Source organism: Chelonia mydas, chromosome 1 (assembly GCF_015237465.2).
Source record: "Chelonia mydas isolate rCheMyd1 chromosome 1, rCheMyd1.pri.v2, whole genome shotgun sequence".
Taxonomy (NCBI): Eukaryota; Metazoa; Chordata; order Testudines; family Cheloniidae; genus Chelonia; species Chelonia mydas.
The window spans coordinates 210,381,255-210,400,354 of record NC_057849.1 but is presented as its reverse complement, the minus strand read 5'-3'; the positions used below and the strand labels follow the sequence as shown (position 1 = coordinate 210,400,354).

General features: G+C 42.5%; 1 protein-coding gene and 1 long non-coding RNA gene across 3 annotated transcripts in view; one reads left to right on the top strand and one right to left on the bottom strand.

Moving 5' to 3' along the window:
- Positions 1 to 1,722: 1,722 nt before the first annotated feature.
- Positions 1,723 to 7,601, top strand: TMEM52B (transmembrane protein 52B). Of its 2 annotated transcripts, none has more exons than XM_043550443.1 (5): positions 1,723 to 2,313; positions 2,986 to 3,029; positions 4,871 to 4,909; positions 5,353 to 5,539; positions 6,211 to 6,387. In XM_043550443.1, the coding sequence occupies exons 1-5, from the start codon at positions 2,260 to 2,262 to the stop codon at positions 6,280 to 6,282; spliced, it is 396 nt and encodes a 131-aa protein (XP_043406378.1). In that variant the 5' UTR covers positions 1,723 to 2,259; the 3' UTR covers positions 6,283 to 6,387. The 2 variants fall into 2 exon arrangements, with proteins under 2 accessions (XP_043406378.1, XP_037768155.1); XM_037912227.2 differs by having other exon boundaries at positions 1,734 to 2,313; positions 5,353 to 5,513; positions 6,211 to 7,601.
- LOC119567330 overlaps positions 6,661 to 19,100 on the bottom strand; it is a 28,455-nt gene continuing 16,015 nt past the window's right edge. Inside the window, exon 2 of the long non-coding RNA XR_006292080.1 lies at positions 6,661 to 6,902. This is a non-coding gene — a long non-coding RNA (uncharacterized LOC119567330). The remainder of the gene's footprint in view (positions 6,903 to 19,100) is intronic.

The window sequence follows — 19,100 nt, the reverse complement described above, 5'->3', positions numbered from 1 at the left end:
CACTAAAAAATCTGATTGACAATTTGTTGTCAATAGCTATTGAACTAAAACTAAAAACTGACAATTTGGACTTCAATGGATGATTACATATAATGGACCAGATCCTCAGCTGGTGTAAATCAGCATAGCTCCACCGACTTTCAGTGAAGCAATGTTGATTTACATTAGCTGAATACCTGGTGGCTGGAAAGAACAGTTTGGAGAAATGGTCATACATCTAGGGTCACAGTAATCAGTTGTAAATGCAATGACCCAGATTTTTTTTAGAATTATTTTTAGTTTTCTGGTTTGTTAAATGAGTCTGAGTTGTAAAGCTGCAGAAAAGTTGAGCCACACTTATAATTTGCACTTGTTTTTTTTGGTTATTGTGTGTTGAGCCACTTCAGCTCTAAGAGTTGTATGCAGTGATGGCTGTTCAGTGTAGGCTGTGCTGTCTTTTCATTTGAAACTTCCATGATATATAGGCAAATTTAAAGAAAGGAAAGAACAGGAATCGGGAGCAGTCTGCAGATGGGAAAGAAGCCTCTAGTGTGTTTTTGCATGTTTCTTCTTTGCACACCAGTATTCAGTATATCGGCCCAGATCATAAACTAATTCAGATAGAAGGGTAAGGGAGAGATGACCAGACAGACGGATAGATAGAAAGATTACAATCTGAACAGCCTGAGAAGCCCATGATTCTTTTGGAGGTTGCTCATAGTGGATGGTTCTTAGCCCCCGTTTGGGGGGAATGTGTGTGTTATGTTTATGAATCCATTGGTTCTGCTCTTTGCCTTTAATAGCCATGACCAGGGTTAATGATTCACCAGCTTAATATGGATGCGACGTGATTGCAACATGGAGTAACAAGTTCCTCTAGTCTCTGCACTGCTCACTTCCTCAAACACATATTCATATACCAATCCTGGATGGTTGCAGGGCAGAAATAATAACACATTACTGAGGAGCAATTTTTCTGTTTCAACTATTGGAAACAGTGTGTGTGTGTGAGAGAGATGCTAATTACATACATGGAAGCACTTCATGGATACCCGTGAGCAGTAATGTAATAGAAATCCAAAGTGATTATACAAGAGGGAAAACAGCAGGTCATTAAAAGAGGCCTATTAAGTTAAATAGCTGGAGGGACAATTGTAATGTATGCAGGAGGAGAAGCAACAAAACATTCTCTACTATGGTAAAGGAGTTGTGGGGCATTGACAGAGCTGTGTGGGGAGCCCAGGACACAAATAGCAGTGGGGCTGCAGGGCAGGACTGAGGGGCAGCAGCAGAGTTGTATGGAAAGCCTAGGACTGGAATAGCAGGGGGGCTGCAGGGCAGGATTGAGGGACACCGGTAGAGCTGTGTAAGGAACTCAAGCCTTGAAAAGTGGAGGTTTCTGTAGGTCAAGACTGTGTGGTTTGGTAAAGCTGGAAGAGATGGGGGCCATGATTGGAATAGCAGAGAGTTCTGCATATCAGGACTGAGGTGATCACCAGAGCAAAGGGGAGAGGCACCAGTTGAGGAGAAGGGAGCTCTGCATATTAAGAGTGAGGGGTGTGTGGAGAAGTTTTTAGGTATTCCATAACACCCCACCCCCCAGTTCTGCCCATCCTGTGCCAGCAGGAATGTCCCAGGTGCAATGTGCTTTCCATTCTGATTCTGAGCTTCTGGTTAGACTCAGCAGGCCAGAACAGCAAAAGTATAATGATGGGAGGGTGTTGAGGGAGGGGAACAGGAGGGGTCACATCGGAGTAAAGCAGAAGGTGAACAAATGACCTTCAAACTGCACCAGTCTCCCTGGATAAGGGGGCGGGGAGAGAAGTAATTGGGAATGAATGAGGTCAGAGTAGCTTCCCCCCAACAGAAGAGAGTTCTCCATTCTCCCTTCTTTCAGGATCATGGGTACATTTTTCTCCTTGACTCCCTGAGCTAGATCAGTTGGAAATAGCAAAGCTAAGTTACTGGCATCCTCAGTTCTTTTCATGAAGTGACTGGATAGCGTTTGGGCTCTCTTCTGAAGGGAGAGAAAGAGAGTAACAGAGAGAGACAGAAAGACAAAGAGAGAAGAAGGCAGACAAGTGTGCATGAGAGGGAAAGACAAACCCAGAAGGGTGCAGAAAGCAGTAGAGGAAGAAGAAGAAAGAAGGAACTCACTCTGGAAAGGGAGTTTCCCTGCTCCTCACCCCACTGTGAGGACTGGCGAGGATGAACTGAAATTAGGAAGGAGGCACTGGCCCTAAGCTACATGAGACAGCAGAGTCAGCTGTTTTTTTCTTCATGGGGATCGGTAGCCCGCTCGTGACCGTCTCTGCTCTGGCAAGTCTCTCTTGGGTGAGTCACATCACAGGTTCCTCTTTGGCAGACTTTGGCCTCCGCTGGGGCACTGTATTACATCAGAAAGTTCAAGGGGATTTGAGCCAAAGATAGATATGAAGTAAGAATTTCCCTGATATTTAAAAGTATTGGGGAAATAAAGTAGGGGCAGAGGAGAATTCAAAGCAGTAAACAGGATGTTAGGATGTAGAGCAAGTGGGGATAAGTGAAGCAAGAGAATTGGGGGGTTAATAAAATCTACATTGAGGAATGATAGAAAATGGGGTAACTGACGATCCATCAGCGCAGTGTGGAATTCAGATTTGTAGTGGGCACAGTAAATAATAGGATATTGATGGGTCTATATTTTTAGGCATACAGGGGAATTCAGATCTGTCATATAGGATGTAGAAAGCCGGTAATAGACTGTGGAAAGAGAGAACAGAAGGGAATTTAGGTCTATAATGGAGGCAGGGGAAGGTAAAATATAAATTACGTTTGCATGGGGGAGAGGAGAATTCAGATTAATGATGGTGTGCGTGAGAGGGATGAAAGAGAGTGGGTAACTGTGAATCCATGGGTGGGGGCATTAGGATTGGCATTGGGGTGGATGAGAGAGATATTGAACACAGGACATCAAGGAGACTAAGTGAGGACAATTCACCCTGATTGCCTTTACTCTCCTTGTAGTTTCCCCAGGTGAGATGTGAAGAGGCCTGTGTGAATGCTGAACAGTGAGTATACACATCCTGCAGTATTTTCAGAAGAGGTTGAGGGCGGGAGTGACAGACATGGGAGGAATCTCAGCTGATGGCCTTGTCTCTCACCAGCGGAGTTTGCTTTAGTTAACAGTATTGGTAAATCGTGAGCAAGCATTTTCCAGGGCCAGAAAGTTTGTTTGTTAGATCTGAGTTACTAATTCTTAACATACAATTTATTTGATGTATTTGCCCTGTCTTTATACTTGCAAATTGTCTGATTTTTATTTTTTCAGGGGTATTGGTTGTTTGAAAACTTTTGCCAAGAAATTTCTGGGATTAATTTTTGTTCTATCACTGTTTTTCAAGCAGTTCATTGTAAGGATTCAATATTCAGAATTTAGCTGTATTAGTTAGTTTTGGTAGGACACGTAGGTCAAGTGGTATTGTTCGTGCTCCTTAAAGGGAAGAGTGTAATATTTCCTGGGTTTCCAGTGCAAACACTCACCAGTAGGAATTTGAATGACTATATTGTAAATTCTGCTGTGAACATTCCTACTAGGAAGGCTGTTTGCAGGAATATCAACAGAAAGTGAATGCAAAAGAAGTGTGAGAGCAGCCACAGAAAATTTGATATTTTATTGAGAGAAATGTCTTGCAAAACATCTTTGTGATCGGTTTGATCAACTCTACTAATTATAGGTAAAGAAATGTGCAGTGCACCCACTTCCAAAAAGAGGGTGACAAATTGGGAGAGAAATTCAAAGAAAAACAACAAAAATAATGGGGCTGGAAGGGCTGATTTATAAAGAAAAAATAAGGAAGATGCAGACATGAGAACTCTCTAGAAGTATCTGAAGGATGTAAACAGAATAACATAGTCGCAAAGTGTGTGTGTGATGGGGAGAACTTGGAGAAAATGGGATGAAGCTGAATAAAATTATTTAAGGAGTTATTTAAGCTCAATACGAATGTGGACACAAGAACAAATGGATATAAACTGGCCACCAGGAAGTTTAGACTTGAAATTAGACGAAGGTTTCTAACCATCAGAGGAGTGAAGTTTTGGAATAGCCTTTCAAGGGGAGCAGTGGGGTCAAAAGATCGATCTGGCTTTAAGATTAAACTCGATAAGTTTATGGAGGAGATGGTATGATGGGATAACATGATTTTGGTAATTAATTGATCTTTAAATATTCATGGTAAATAGGCCTAATGGCCTGTGATGGGATGTTAGATGGGGTGGGATCTGAGTTACCCAGGAAAGAATTTTCTGTAGTATCTGGCTGGTGAATCTTGCCCATATGCTCAGGGTTTAGCTGATTGCCATATTTGGGGTCGGGAAGGAATTTTCGTCCAGGGCAGATTGGAAGAGGCCCTGCAAGTTTGTCGCCTTCCTATGTAGCATGGGGCACGGGTCACTTGCTGGAGGATTCTCTGCTCCTTGAAGTCTTTAAACCACGATTTGAGGACTTCAATAGCTCAGACATAGGTGAGAGGTTTTTCGCAGGAGTGGGTGGGTGAGATTCTGTGGCCTGCGTTGTGTAGGAGGTCAGAATAGATGATCATAATGGTCCCTTCTGACATTAGTGTCTATGAATCTATAAAAGAGAAAATTTGAGGCTGGCCATTAAGAAAAAATTCCTAGTAATGAGATTTATTAGACTGAAGAATAGTCTCCTCAGTGAGAAGTGGTGGAAGCTCCATCATGTGACTCATTTAAAACTTATAGTGGAGACCAGTCTCCATCTTTCATCAACTGGAGTGAAGACAGGAGTTGGCATGGTAGATAAGATAGGATCAAACAGGGAATTTCTCCATCCCATATTGCTATGATGTTATGTTGTTAACTCTTTCTTTCACCCTCTTTTTCTCAGCTGCTCAAGCACTGATTGGGTCCGTCTCTGGTACATCTGGTAAGTTTACACTTACATAAATATCATTGGTATTTGTCACTTAAGTTAGCAAGCAACTGATAGAATTAAATCTGATCCTTTAAGTGACAAAAATCGAACAATTCCTCCCTTCTCCTCTTTCCCTCAGGTCCCTCTAGTGTCATGAAGGAAATATTGTGTTTTCCCCTTCCTTAGTATTAGATAACACGTCATGCATGAACATATCTCTTTCCCTCTTCTCAGTCATGCATTTTTATTAAATGCATTAGTTTTATTATGAGAAATGTAAGATGTACAACATTCATGATTTCACAGCACAGATGTGCAGCTGAGTGCTTTTTTCTTTTTAAAGGACTGTCTCTTTAAATGTTAGTAAAATGAGTGTGATCACTTCTTAGAATCCATTCAGTGTCTGTACATAAAGAAAAGGTATGGCAATAAGGCTGCTCCCTCTCCCTCTACAGGCTGGTGGTGGCGATTGGCGGGCTGCTGCTTCTGTGTGGCCTGGTGTCAGCCTGCATGAGATGCTGCTGCCGGCAGGCAGGGGAGGAGTCGGGTTCCCACCCCTATGAGGTCACAGTCATTGCCTTTGATCATGACAACACTCTCCAGAGCACTATCACTTGTGAGTGTGACCATGCAGAAGCCAAGGTAGATGTAGAGAAGGCTGAGAATCCTTGAACATATTCCAGAATCCAGAAACTGAAGGTCTGAAAAATTCAGACCTTTGTATCCCATGAATTTCAAGGGCTAGATCTTCAGCTGGTATAAGTCAGAAAGCTCCACTGCGGTAAATAGTGCTACATTGATTTACACCAGCTAAGGAGCTGTCCCCTTAAGTCTAGAACCCATAACATACTTCAAAGTGCCAAATTCTAGAGCCCCAAAAGTTTGAAACTAGGGGTTAAAGGATCAGGTCCGGTCTTAGCTGCATATGGGTCATCATGTCACTTGCTGGGGTAGTAGAGGGAGGGTCCTAACAGCTGGTGTATGGGCCAGATTGCTTGATGCTGGGGAATGGGGGCAACTGCGAGTTGAGATTGGGGGATTTCATGGGATATATCTGGAAGATTCAGCTAGCTGGAAAGTAGGGAACTTCTTTTGGTGGAATGAGGACAGGTCCAGCAGCTGAGAGAAGCATTTGTGGAAAGTTTAGGTAGAGGATGTGTCTGATGAGAAGGGAAGGCTTTGGAGAAGAAAGGTGATTGGCACTGAGTGTGTGTAGCTCGGAAAAGCCTTACACAGCAAGTATATTTGTGCTCTCTGTCTGGTATTTGATGTTCCAGGGTTAGATTAACCTTTCCCAATCTCACTCCTTTCAGCTCTGCATTCTGTGTTTGGTCCTGCTGCCAGGAGGATACTGGCTGTGGCACATTCCCACAATGCTGTGCTAGGAGCACCACCCCCTTGCGGATCGGAGACCCCTCCAGTCTATGAGGAGGCCCTACATATGAGCAGGTTCACGGTAGCCCAGACCGGACAGAGAGTCCCAGACCTGGCCCCAGTGCTAGAGGAAAAGCAACAGGCATCAGCTGTGAAAGATGATTCACAACAAGACCTCCCCTGATGTGAATGCACCCAATTTCTTTCTTTTTTTTTTTCATTTGGCCAACAATGCAGAGTACTAATATTCAAGGGGAGGATCCAAAATCTGTTCTAGGTGGGCTCAGGAATACAGTTCAGGTTATTCTCCTCTTTAATCTAATGTCCTGACCAAAGAGAGTAACTCAATTTCCTAATACTTTATGACTCATAATATTTTCATGGATCTCTCTTGATACCTCACTGGGATCTTTTATTGTTAATTAGTTATTATTATTTATTACTTTCATTACACACATCAATAAGATGCCCATCACCGTAGTCTCTAGCACCATAGTTAGTGCCTTGCATCATGGCAGCAGGGTTATTCTGTTGACCCACTCTGCTGGCAGTTGTTGGTGTCCTGCAGGAAGATGCTGACTGATTCCTGATGGCTCATTGTGGCAGGTGTGGCTCAGTCACTCCAACTGGGCTGTAAGGGAAGTGGGAATGGTTATTTTGTTAGAGGGAGACAGGCATAGGACACAGAGATCTGATGGAAGAACACTAGGAACAGCCAAGATTAGGGAAAGAGCTTGAGGTGGAATTTGTGTTTTATTATTATTAATTACCTTATTAATAAAGACACACCCCAAGAAAAGGGTGAGTTTAACCTTATACAGTGTTTATATTTTGGAGCAGGGTGGTAACACCACCTGCTTATATACGGTACATAACTGTGATCATATAACACTGTAGATACATGCAGTGCTTTATAGACCATATTGAAAAACAAGAGGCCCAGTCCTGAAGAGCTTATATTTGAACTCAAAAAAATGTGTTATGTGGGATAACAGATCAGAGATGGGAAGGGGCAGAAACACAGCTGGTAAAATAAACTCAATTAATATTTATCTGTGTATTATTACTAGGCTTGGAAGGATTAGATTTTTTATCAGCAAATGTCGGTTAACATCAATTTCAACATACACTCACAAATGGACAAAAAATATTTCCATTGATAATAATCAAAATTTACAGATATGTAAAGTAAGAAAAATGCTGCATGAGAACTTATTAGAGTTTGATTCAAGAATATTTGTGTGCTCTCATGTCATATTGACAATTTGTGGTCATAAAACTTTAACTGTTTTTTCAATGTCTGTCAATAAAAAATTGTCTGACCTCCCTCCATTGTCTGACCTCCCCATAATTTCCTGCAACGGTGGAAAATTTAAATAGATAAAAATTAGGGCTGTCGATTAATCGCAGTTAACTCACACGGTTAACTTAAAAAATTTAATTGTGATTAAAAAAATTAATTGTAATTAATCGCCATTTTAATCGCACTGTTAAACAATAGAATACCAATTGAAATGTATTAAATATTTTTCGATGTTTTTCTACATTTTGAAATATATTGATTTCAATTACAACAGTATACAAAGTTGACAGTGCTCACTTTATATTATTATTACAAATATTTGCACTGTAAAAATGGCAAACAAAAGAAATTGTATTTTTCAATTCACCTCATACAAGTACTGTAGTGCAATCTATTTATCATGTAAGTGCAACTTACAAATGTAGATTTTTTTATTACATAACTGCACTCAAAAACAAAAGAATGTAAACTTCAGAACCTACAAGTCCACTCAGTCCTACTTCTTGTTCAGCCAATCGCTAAGACAAACAAGTTTGTTTACATTTCTGGGAGATAATACTGCCCGCTTCTTATTTACAGTGTCACCTGAAAGTGAGAACAGGTGTTTGCATGGCACTTTTGTAGCCGGCGTTGCAAGGTATTGACATGCTAGTTATGCTAAACATTCGTATGCCCCTTCATACTACAGCCACCATTCCAGAGGACATGCTTCCATGTCAATGATGCTCTTTAAAAAAATAATGCATTAATCACATTAGTGATTGAACTCCTTGGGGGAGAACTGTATGTCTCCTATTCTGTTTTACCCACATTCTGCCATATATTTCACGTTAGAGCAGTCTCGGATGATGAGCCAGCACGTTGTTCATTTTAAGAACACTTTCACTGCAGATTTGACAAAACGCAAAGAAGATACCAATATGAGATTTCTAAAGATAGCTACAGCACTCGACCCAAGGTTTAAGAATATGAAGTGCCTTCCCAAATCTGAGAGACAAGGTGTGGAGCATGCTTTCAGAAGTCTTAAAAGAGAAACACTATAGAACCCGAACCACCAAAAAAGAAAGCAACCTTCTGCTGGTGGCATCTGACTCAGATAATGAAAATGAACATGCGTCGGTCCGCACTGCTTTGGATTGTTATCAAGCAGAACCCTTAAATATATTAATTATTCATGATTCTTCTTCAAATAGTTAGTATAATAATTTTCAACCAATGGACAGTCTGCAAACTGCTCCTTGGAATAGCTACTTTTTCTGGTGTGTGATTGATCATCTAAGTTACATGGTATTGTTTCTGCTCACTAACTGGATGGTGGAAAAATGTTAGACATAATGGCAAATGACAAACAACAGTGATGAATTAATGACACATTTATGGTGTGAATATTCAGACAAATAAATATTCACCTGCCTAGCTATATAAATATAGCCCCTGTAAGCTTAGCTTCTGATCACCTCACAATCTTTAATGTATTTGTCCTCAGAATATCCCTGTGATGCAGTGCTGTTATCCCCATTGTACAGATGGGGAATTGAGTCATAAGAGACTTAAGTAACCTGCTCAAGGTCACACAGGAAATCTGTGATAGAGTATGGAACTGAATCAGCATCTCAACTGACCAGGTGAAGTCCTCCCCAGATCCATGAACATTCTCTTGAATTATCCACTGTCCAACTGTTTGCTACTAGTAAGACCCCATGTGTAGAAGCATACCAATGCCTCATGAATATATTTGCAGATCTGTTTTTCCATTGTTCAACCAGCTCAAATTATTATTAATAATTATTTGTGTAGACTTGATAAATCTATTCTAGTTGCTGATCTTTAACATCCACTCAAGACCCAATTAATCCATTATATTGTTTCCTGGAGATTTCAGGTTTACTGAATAATAAAGGCCAGGAACAGAGTCATTAGAATCTGTTAACTCTGGATACAACTCTGCCAAGTGCACAAAGTTCCAGGAATCCTTGAAGATCTTTTCCACTTGGAACATACCATTCCTCTACTTGCTCCACCCCTTTTCTGGCTCTGAATAGAACAGCCAAGTTCTTTACATTTATGTGGCTTTATGTGAGCATACATGGACACTAGATGTCAGTCTTGCTCCACTTGGCAGGAATGGTATCTGAGCACATTGGATTACAGAATAATAAAAATGCAGGGCTGGAAGAGCTGTTCAGAAGTCATCTAGTCCAGGCCCCCGCACTGAGACAGGGTTAAGTAAACCTAGAACATCCATAACAGGGATTTATCATTCCACAACCTCCCTTGGAAGCCTGTCCCAGAATTCAACTATTCTTATAATTAGAAAGTTTTTCCTACTATCTGACCTAATCTCCCTTGCTCCAGTTTCTTGTCCTACTTCTAGTGGACCTGGAGAACAATAATCACCATCCTTTTCTTTAACATATTTGAAGACTGTTATCAGGTCGCCCCTCAGTCTTCTCCCCCCAACCGCCATCTACTCAGCTGGTAACCCTATTAGAAAAGGAAATGGTTTGGAATGATTTGTTCTTGACAAATCCATGTTGTCTATTATAGTCCTCAGAGTAACAGCCGTGTTAGTCTGTATTCGCAAAAAAAAGAGTACTTGTGGCACCTTAGAGACTAACCAATTTATTTGAGCATAAGCTTTCGTGAGCTACAGCTCACTTCATCGGATGCATACTGTGGAAAGTATAGAAGATCTTTTTATACACACAAAGCATGAAAAAATGGGTGTTTACCACTACAAAAGGTTTTCTCTCCCCCAACCCCACTCTCCTGCTGGTAATAGCTTATCTAAAGTGATCACTCTCCTTACAATATGTATGATAATCAAGTTGGGCCATTTCCAGCACAAATCCAGGTTTTCTCCCTCCCCGCCCCCCCAAACCCACTCTCCTGTTCTCCCATTGGGGGGAGAAAATCTGGATTTGTGCTGGAAATGGCCCAACTTGATTATCATACACATTGTAAGGAGAGTGATCACTTTAGATAAGCTATTACTAGCAGGAGAGTGGGGTGGGGGGAGAGAAAACCTTTTGTAGTGGTAAACACCCATTTTTTCATGCTTTGTGTGTATAAAAAGATCTTCTATACTTTCCACAGTATGCATCCGATGAAGTGAGCTGTAGCTCACAAAAGCTTATGCTCAAATAAATTGGTTAGTCTCTAAGGTGCCACAAGTACTCCTTTTCTATTATAGTCCTATTATCCTCCAAGTGCTTACAAGCCAATTATTTAACAGATTCATAGATTCCAAGGCCAGAAGGGGCCATTATGATCATCTAGTCTGACGTCCTGTATGACAAACCATAGAATTTCCCCAAAATAACTCATAGAGCAGATATTTTCAAAAAACATCCAATATTGATTTAAACATTGCCAAGGATGGAGAACCTACCATGACCCTTGATAAATTGTTCCAATGGTTAATTATTCTCACTGTTCAAAATGTATTCCTTATTTCCAATCTGAATTTGTCCAACTTCAACTTTCATCCATTGACTGGATCATGTTATATCTGTCTCGGTTAGATTGAAGCGCCCATTATTACATAGTTTTCTCATTGTGGGTACTTATAAACTGTAATCAAGTTACCCTTTAACCTTCTCTTTATCCATTAAAACACCAAATCTTTTTCAGAATCACTGCTTCCCAGGATAAAGTTCCCCGTCTTCTAAGCATGGCCTACATTCTTTGATCCTAGATGTATCTACTGTATTTATGTTTAGCTGTATGAAAGCATATATTGTTTGCTTGCACTCAGTTTAACAAGTGATCCAGATTGGTCTAATTCAGTGACCTGTCCTCTTCATTATTTACCAGTCCCCCAATTTTTGTGTCACCTTCAAACTTATCTAAGTATCTTTAACTTGTTCTTTCCCCATTCTGGCTTGTATTCCTTCCTCCTTGTTGTTAATATTAATTGTGTTAAGTATCTGGTCACAATTAACCTTTTTAGCACTCAATAGCACTGTAATTTTTGGTTCAGTGTGTTTTCATGGGATGAGGGGGAAATTAACCTCACCTATCATAGGGCTATGTCCTACTACTGTACTTTGACTTCAGGTGGACACCTTCAGAAATAATAACTAGACCTCTCATAATGGACCATCTATTCAGGGCTCACCAGGGCAAGACAGAACAGAATGCTGCTATTTCAGACCCTTTGAAATGTGTTCAACCATTGAAAAAATCACATGAAAGAAAAGGTGTGTGGAGTAATGCTAGTGACTGAGTAGGGGATGTTTTTCTCTCTACGTCATTATTGACCTCAATGGCCCAGCACTAAGGGGCACTGTTCTCCAAGGAGTAGTGTGAGTGATCCAGCAGGGGTTACGTTAGTCTTTGAATCTATTCTGACCACAATATCTCAACCTAGTACTAGAGAGCACTATGATTCTGGAAGTTGTCTCCTTCACATAAGACTTAAAAATAAGAACCTAATCAATAAAGATCCAGTAGTAATAGTAATCTATATCTCTTACATAACACTTTTCATCAGAAGCCCACAAAGCATCATTCACAGGTAGGTTAGCATCATTATTCCCATTTTACAGATGGGGAAACTAAGGCACTGAGAGGGAAAGTGATTTTCCCAAAGTCATCCAGCAGCAGAGCTGGTATTAGAACCTAGGTCTCCTGAGTCCCACTTCTCAGCTCCATCTTTTAGGCCTCACTGCCTCCCTTTTTGAAAGAATAGGAATATTAATTCCAATGACTGGACTTAATACCTGTTTATTACAATTAATTACATTTAGGCTCCCTCGATTCTTCCAGAAGATCCTAAGGGAATATAGCATTTTTCTTTAACTCCATTGCTAATCTGTTGTTTAGTGATGCTGTATGCTATTAGACAGCTGACTTGTTCCACACCAGAGATGACTGCATTTCATTGACGGCTAAGGACCTTGAGTATACTTTGTATGGCAGTTTATTAGTGATAAAGCTCTCTGAAACCCTTTGAGATTACAAGTGACATATAAATGTAAAGTATTATTAAAGACAGTGAAGGCTCTTTAACTGAATAGCTAATAAATGAATACAGCATTTAATCAAATATGTTCTCTAAGTAGTGACTTTTTTCTGTACCTGTGAGTAGTAACTGCAGCTGTAGCATGGATAACTCTTAAATAAGGCATAAGATGCATAAAGGCATTGAATAATTACTCTGTTAATCATTAAAGAATTATATGGCTTGCTTAATTGTTATGTAGTGTTAGTGATACAGAATGGCTTCTACGTTCCACTCAAGAGATGGCTACATTTTGGCACATATACTCTGTACAGTATTTTCTTATTCTTTAAAAGGAAAAAAACAACAACCGTTCAAATGATTATCCTTATTAATAAAATAAAAATAAAAGTAATACTTAAAATATTCAATCAAAGATCTCAAAACACTTTACAGACATTAACCCATTAAGTTTCACAAGCTCCCTGTATGGCAGGTAAGCATTTACTACCCTCCATTTCTGAGGCACAGAGCAGTTAAGTGACTTGCCAGAGACTGGACTCCCTCTTCCCTGCTCTAGCTATTAGGTAATGCCTCCTCCCTTACAAGGAACTGCTTATCCATTGAATGAGGGAATGGGCTGGGAGCAGAACAAACACAGAACAATTAATTTCAGAGCAGAGAGGAGGAAGCAGAAGCATTTCACATCATTCTTTAGTGACCATTCCAGCCAACATATGGCACAGTATTACCCAATTCCCAGGACAACTGATTATCAGCTTCAGGAATTGTTTAGAGGGGTTGTAGTTAAGTGGCACCTTTGAAGGAACGGTGTGAATTAAGTGGGTGTAGCATTTGAGAAAGAACAGAATCCAAAATGCCACTGTGATATGCAGGGACACTAAGGGTGTGTAATCCCTTCGTCCTCAGTGGACGAGAAATAACAACTGTGAACCGACAGACGGGGTGTTGCAATCTTGGGGTTTGGCTTTTCCCCAGTGGTGCTGCTTCTTGTAATGTGTAGAGCTGCTTTCCAAAATCCTGTGATTGTACTAGCTGCAGCTGTTTCAGCAGCTGGAGCTCAGACAGAACCTTTAGATCAGTTCTGCAGATATGAAAACCCTCTTTTGCAAATGTAAGAAGCTACAGAAAATAGAAGTGTCAAACTGGGTCCTCAGCATAGGAAACACAAAGCCCTAACCTAAGAGTACAGATGGAGAGGTTGGCATCTGCACCATTAGCCATTGTCTGCTGGAAGTGGATAACTCGGTTCTCTAGCTCAAGAGCTAATGGGCTCATAGTGGTTCTGGGATAGTTAACAAATCCAGTGCCAAATGAAACTTGTGTCATAACACTGGTCACCAAATGGAGAACTTCCATGTAGTGCTCACGGACAGCACACAAAGCAGAATTAAAAGACACTCTGGCAACAAATACACCATCTTTCTTTGCTTTAAAATACAGGGAAACCACTCAAACTCCCCAATATTTTCTGGTGAGAGAAAAAGGCTTCAGCATGCCTGATGCCATGCTGAGGAAGAAAAATGTTGGCCCTTTGTGAGATAAATGGAGGCCTATTGTGATAGCCACACGGGGCAGCCCCATCTGGCAAAACAAATGGTCCATGTGAGAGATTATCACCTCTGCGGTAGTAGTTGCTAATGGAATGGCATCCAGCCATTAAGGATGGAGGTCATGAATCACAGACAGTTGATTGCGATGAAAGGCAGCTGTAGAGCTAACAACATTGATGCTGCAGGCACAAGCAGTTGTTTATAAGGCTCCCCAGGATTTCTGATTTTCCCCACAGGGGCCTCTCTCTACATTCTTCTCTCTTCCCTTGTTTTCCTTATTCTATTCCTGCAGAGATTCTGTGCCAAATAATTAAAAATTCTGTGCACAATATTTTAAAATTCGGCATATTTTTTTGTCAGAATAACACAATATAATCACTCCAGTTTCAATTATTTTGGTAATGTATTTCACAATACCTGTCAACAATTATGTTAACAATACAGACAACAAAAAAAGATTCCCCCAGCAGTAGAGAGTCAAAGAAACACCTATGACAACCCAGTTCCAGTTGAGGGGTGCAGGAGGGGGCTGCATGGGTCTCCCCAGGTCCCAAACACCTGCACCCCTCTCCCAAACACCTGCCCAACCATGGGAAACCCCCGGGTCCAGACATCTGTAACCCCTCTCCCCGAGCCAGCCGTGGGGCACCTCCAGGTCCAGACATGTGCACCTCCCTCCCCCCAGAGTCAAGCCGCGGGGCACCCCTTTCCCCCCAGAGCCTTTATTCCCCCCAGCTTCTTTACTGTCCCACTGGGGGATGCAGTGTGGTGTGGCCCTGCCCTTCCTCATCCTGCTCTGGTAAAGTGTATCCCAGACCCTCTCTGTCCCCGGGCAATCAAGCCAGGCAGCCAGAGCATGCAGAGCCTCCATCCCCACCGGGCTTGGCACTCCACTCACTACCAGCTGGTGAGCTGGGCTCTGCAGAGTCCAGCAGTCCCTAATGGCCGCCAGCAGCGCTACAGCCCTAATTCTGAGGGGGAAACATAAAATTCTGCACAAAACATTAATTCTGGGCAAATTCTGCACTGTGCAATGGCACAGAATTCCTGCAGGAGTATTATTCGGAGTCTTACTGAAGATGAAGATACTGGTTGAATGGCAGAGCTTGTGTTCATAGGAGGATTTAGGATTTCTGTGCTTTTGTCCAAGGTACACATACAGTATGAGGGTTTAGAAAGCAATTTAAAAGTGGTGTGGCAAATGATATCCCTGCTGACATGCTTATTTGGCCTGCTCTCTGCTGCAAATTTCTCGATTCTGCCAGCCCTAATAGCCGTCTCAGGTATAAGGAGTGACTCCCACCCCCAACTCACAGAGACACATTATCATCCTTTGCTGAATAAGGGCTGGAAATGTTCTCCTCTCCCCTTGGCTGCTTTTCTGTCCCCCAGTTCACTTCTGAGACATCAGTGCCATTTTCCTTTTTACTAGAGGTCACTATATTAAAAGCTTTGGACACAACGACATCAAATAACTGGTCATAATTGACTGCCTCTTTCCCTTTTGCTCACTTTTTCATTAAGTCACACATTTTTTACACATATTCTCTATGACTCATCTTATCATATATTTTGAGGTTCCTAAATCTTAAGTGGTATCCCTTGAGGTAATATGAAACCTTCGCAACACAGCTTTTTAAAACTCATCATATTTCAGTGCCTCCTCCATGTCCATCTCATTAAACATGTGCAAAGCTTTTACCTGAGAGCTTGGTGCTAAGTGTGGGTACCCTCTTTTCTTCAGAAATCTGATGCAGTTCACAAATTCTTTCAAGAGTGCTGAGATATTTTTCAGTACAATCCATCTCACACCTGCCTCCTGGTGGAGGACAGCACACCACTCATGGATCCGGTGGACATGGAGGGAAGGACCAGGCCTTCAACACCAGTCTATTCTCCAAGGATCTGACTGACATTGATACCTGTGGGACAGACTCCCTATGGTCAGCGCAGGCAACTGGGCAACAGCTAGAGCATCCTCTGACTCTGGCCAAGTTCTCAGAAGCCCTCCATCTGATGCTTACCAAGAAATCTCCAGGCATCGATGAGTTGACTGTGGAGTTCCACCACGTTTGTGGACGTCCTCACCCAGACATCTCCACCATCTGGGCTGAGTCCTTAGGAAGCGGGATACTCCCTCACTAGGCAGGTGGGACATGCTCTCTCTGCTGCCTAAAAAAGGGGATCTCCACAAGCTAAGGACCTGTCGCCCAATCTCACTCCTCAGCACAGACTACAAAGTCATAGTGAAGGCCATCTCACTGCGGTTGGAGTCCGTGCTGATGGATGTGATCCACCCTGACCAGACCTACATGATCCCAGACCGGACCATCTTCATCAACCTCTATCAGGTCCAGGACCTACTCCATCTTGTGTCTTGGGATGGTCAGTTGCTCACTCACCTGTCCCTGGACCAGGAAAAGGTGTCTGATCATGGGTATCTTGGGGGCACTTGGCAGGCATTTGGCTTCAGGACCTGCTTCATGGGCTTTCTCCAAGTGCTGTATGCTTCTGCAGAATGTCTGGTCAAGCTCAACTGGCCCTTGACTGAACCCATCACCTTCTGTCAAGGAGTGCATCAGGATTCCTGTTGTCCAGCTAGCTCTATCCTATCACTACTAAGTCCTTTTTCTGTCTCCTCTGCAAAACGATGACAGGATTGATGCTTCAAGAGCCAGACCTGCAGACAGTCCTGTTAGTGTATGCCAACAACCTGTTCCTCGTGGCCCAAGGCCTGGGAGCCTGGTGTGGGTGTAAGCTAGACAACCCATCTATTTGGCAGCCTCCTCTGTCCAGGTCAACTGGGTCAAAAGCTCTGGCCTGGTGGTCAGGGATGGGTGGCAGGCAAGCTCCCTCCCACTCATGCTCTCGGCTATCTGATGGGGTGTGGGTCCACTGTTCTATGTGGGCATCTACCTTTCTGCCATCAATCCCTCCTCACTGGAGAACTGGGTCAATATCAAGGCCAGAGTGATTGACCAGTTGCAGAGGCGGATGGGGCTGTTCTGATGCCTTTCCCTTTGAGAGAGGGAGCTGGTGCTCAAACAGCTGGTCCTGTCTACTGTGGAAGTATAACATTGTATAAGTATAACGTTGTATAAGGGGACATGCTGGATACATTGTATATGAGAGGGCATGCCAAAACATGTTACAAAGTATCTGAGGGAGCACACGTAGGGACAGTTAGCTTTTGAATGGAGAAGCAATTAAGATAGAGCCAGCACGTCTAAGAAGCAGGCATCAGAATGGAAGGTGTGAAGGGCAATTAGTTAAGTTAACTGGAAGCTGTTAAAGGAGATTGTTAAGGGTGGCAGGTAATTGAAGATACGTGACTGGTTTCAGGGATCTCGAAGGGTGGTGACTAAAATCTTTTTCTTCTTTTGTCTGTAACTTCTTTGTAACTTGTTCTCCAAAAAACTGTATAAATTAAGAGACACAAGCCCCACTCGGGGGCTCACTTCTAAATGTATTAGCAGAGCAGCTTTGCTAATAAAACAGAGTGGTCTGATAAATTGTGAGTCTGAGTCAAACTTTGATAATTTGGAGGTTCTACCGAGATGGCAAGCGGCTTCACTGAGGCTGCGTGATCCCTGACTGCCTTGCAGGACGATCGTGGCAGCCGGCGCCTGGACGCTTAGTCCAAGCGATCCTCCACAAGACAGAAAGGTACACAGCAGCAGCGCAGTCTACGCCATTGAACTGGTTGGTTCCCACTCTGTTCGGGTAGGAGTCTTTGGATCCAGCTTCTGGAATCAGACGTCTCAGGTAATTATTATTTTTGTGCTTTAACCGGTTTGAGGACTGTCTTGTCTTTGTGTCTATCCGTCTTCCCCGTGGTGTGTGTGTGAATCTGGGAGCCATCTCTGTCCGGAGACTGGCTGACCAAGGGGTCCCCGTCCCCACGGTCTGAATAAGTGGAATCTGCACAGCTGCAGCCGCACCATGCCTTGGGTATAACCCCTGGTGTGAAAGCAAGGGCAGTTGAGGCAGTAGCCTGTGGGCTCCTTTCTGTGTGTTGCACCGGGTACCGCTCTGCTGAGCCCGAATTTCCTTCTTGTGTGAGTGCTGTGTGAAGTCCTTCTGGATGGGTAATCAGAAGCCTAAGGTAGAACAGTTCCCTACGGGAACTCCAGCTTATTTTATGTATTTTAGGAGGGGTCCGGACTCTTGTAGGTTTCTTGAAAAATGGTCCAAATTAGCTCTAGAGAACCCCAAATTACAGTGGCCACTGTTAGGTTCTTGGGACAAGGATCGAGTGGACGCTTTAAAAAGCAAACTCGTCCTCCCAAATACCAAATTGGAGAGAGGAGAAGTAGACTGCTTCATGCAGTGGTGGGAAGAGGCAAATCGTAGATGGACTGAGTCAAAACTCACCTCTCTTAAAAATTCTATCAAAAAACTAACAGTTCAATTGGATGCAGTCTCTCCCACCACTAGTCCGAGCGCTCCCCTTTGCCCAGTCCTGTGCAATGATCTGGATCAAACCCGACCCCCACCATACTCCTGCGCAAATAAGAAATCAGAAAAGGAAAAATCTTCAGTGACTACAGATAATGAAAGTTAAGAAGATACCCTCATTGGCCTCGCAGCTCTGCAAAATATTATGAAGAAGAAATCCAAAGCAGACTGCAAAGATTCTCTTGACATCTCTTCTTGGCAAAGAGAACCTGATGGGAGGTTAATAAGAGACTCTGATCAAACTGTTGTGGCACCCTTACGAGTCCTTAAGATGGGAGAAAGTGAGTCCATATGGGATTATAAACCCTGGACTCGTACGGAACTTTTATCTATAGTTAAAAGTTTTCCCAAACCACAGGAAAACTCTGTCAAATTTGCTGAGGAGTTTCTGTTAATCTGTGAAACCTATGAACCCTCTGAGACAGATCTCCTCCAACTGTGTAAATTATTAGCTCCTGCCAGTTATTATGAAAAATGGTTGGCTGCCGCAGACTGGCCAGCTGAGGCACGCCACTCAACCATAAAAAGTACTGGCCCAGATTCGGCATA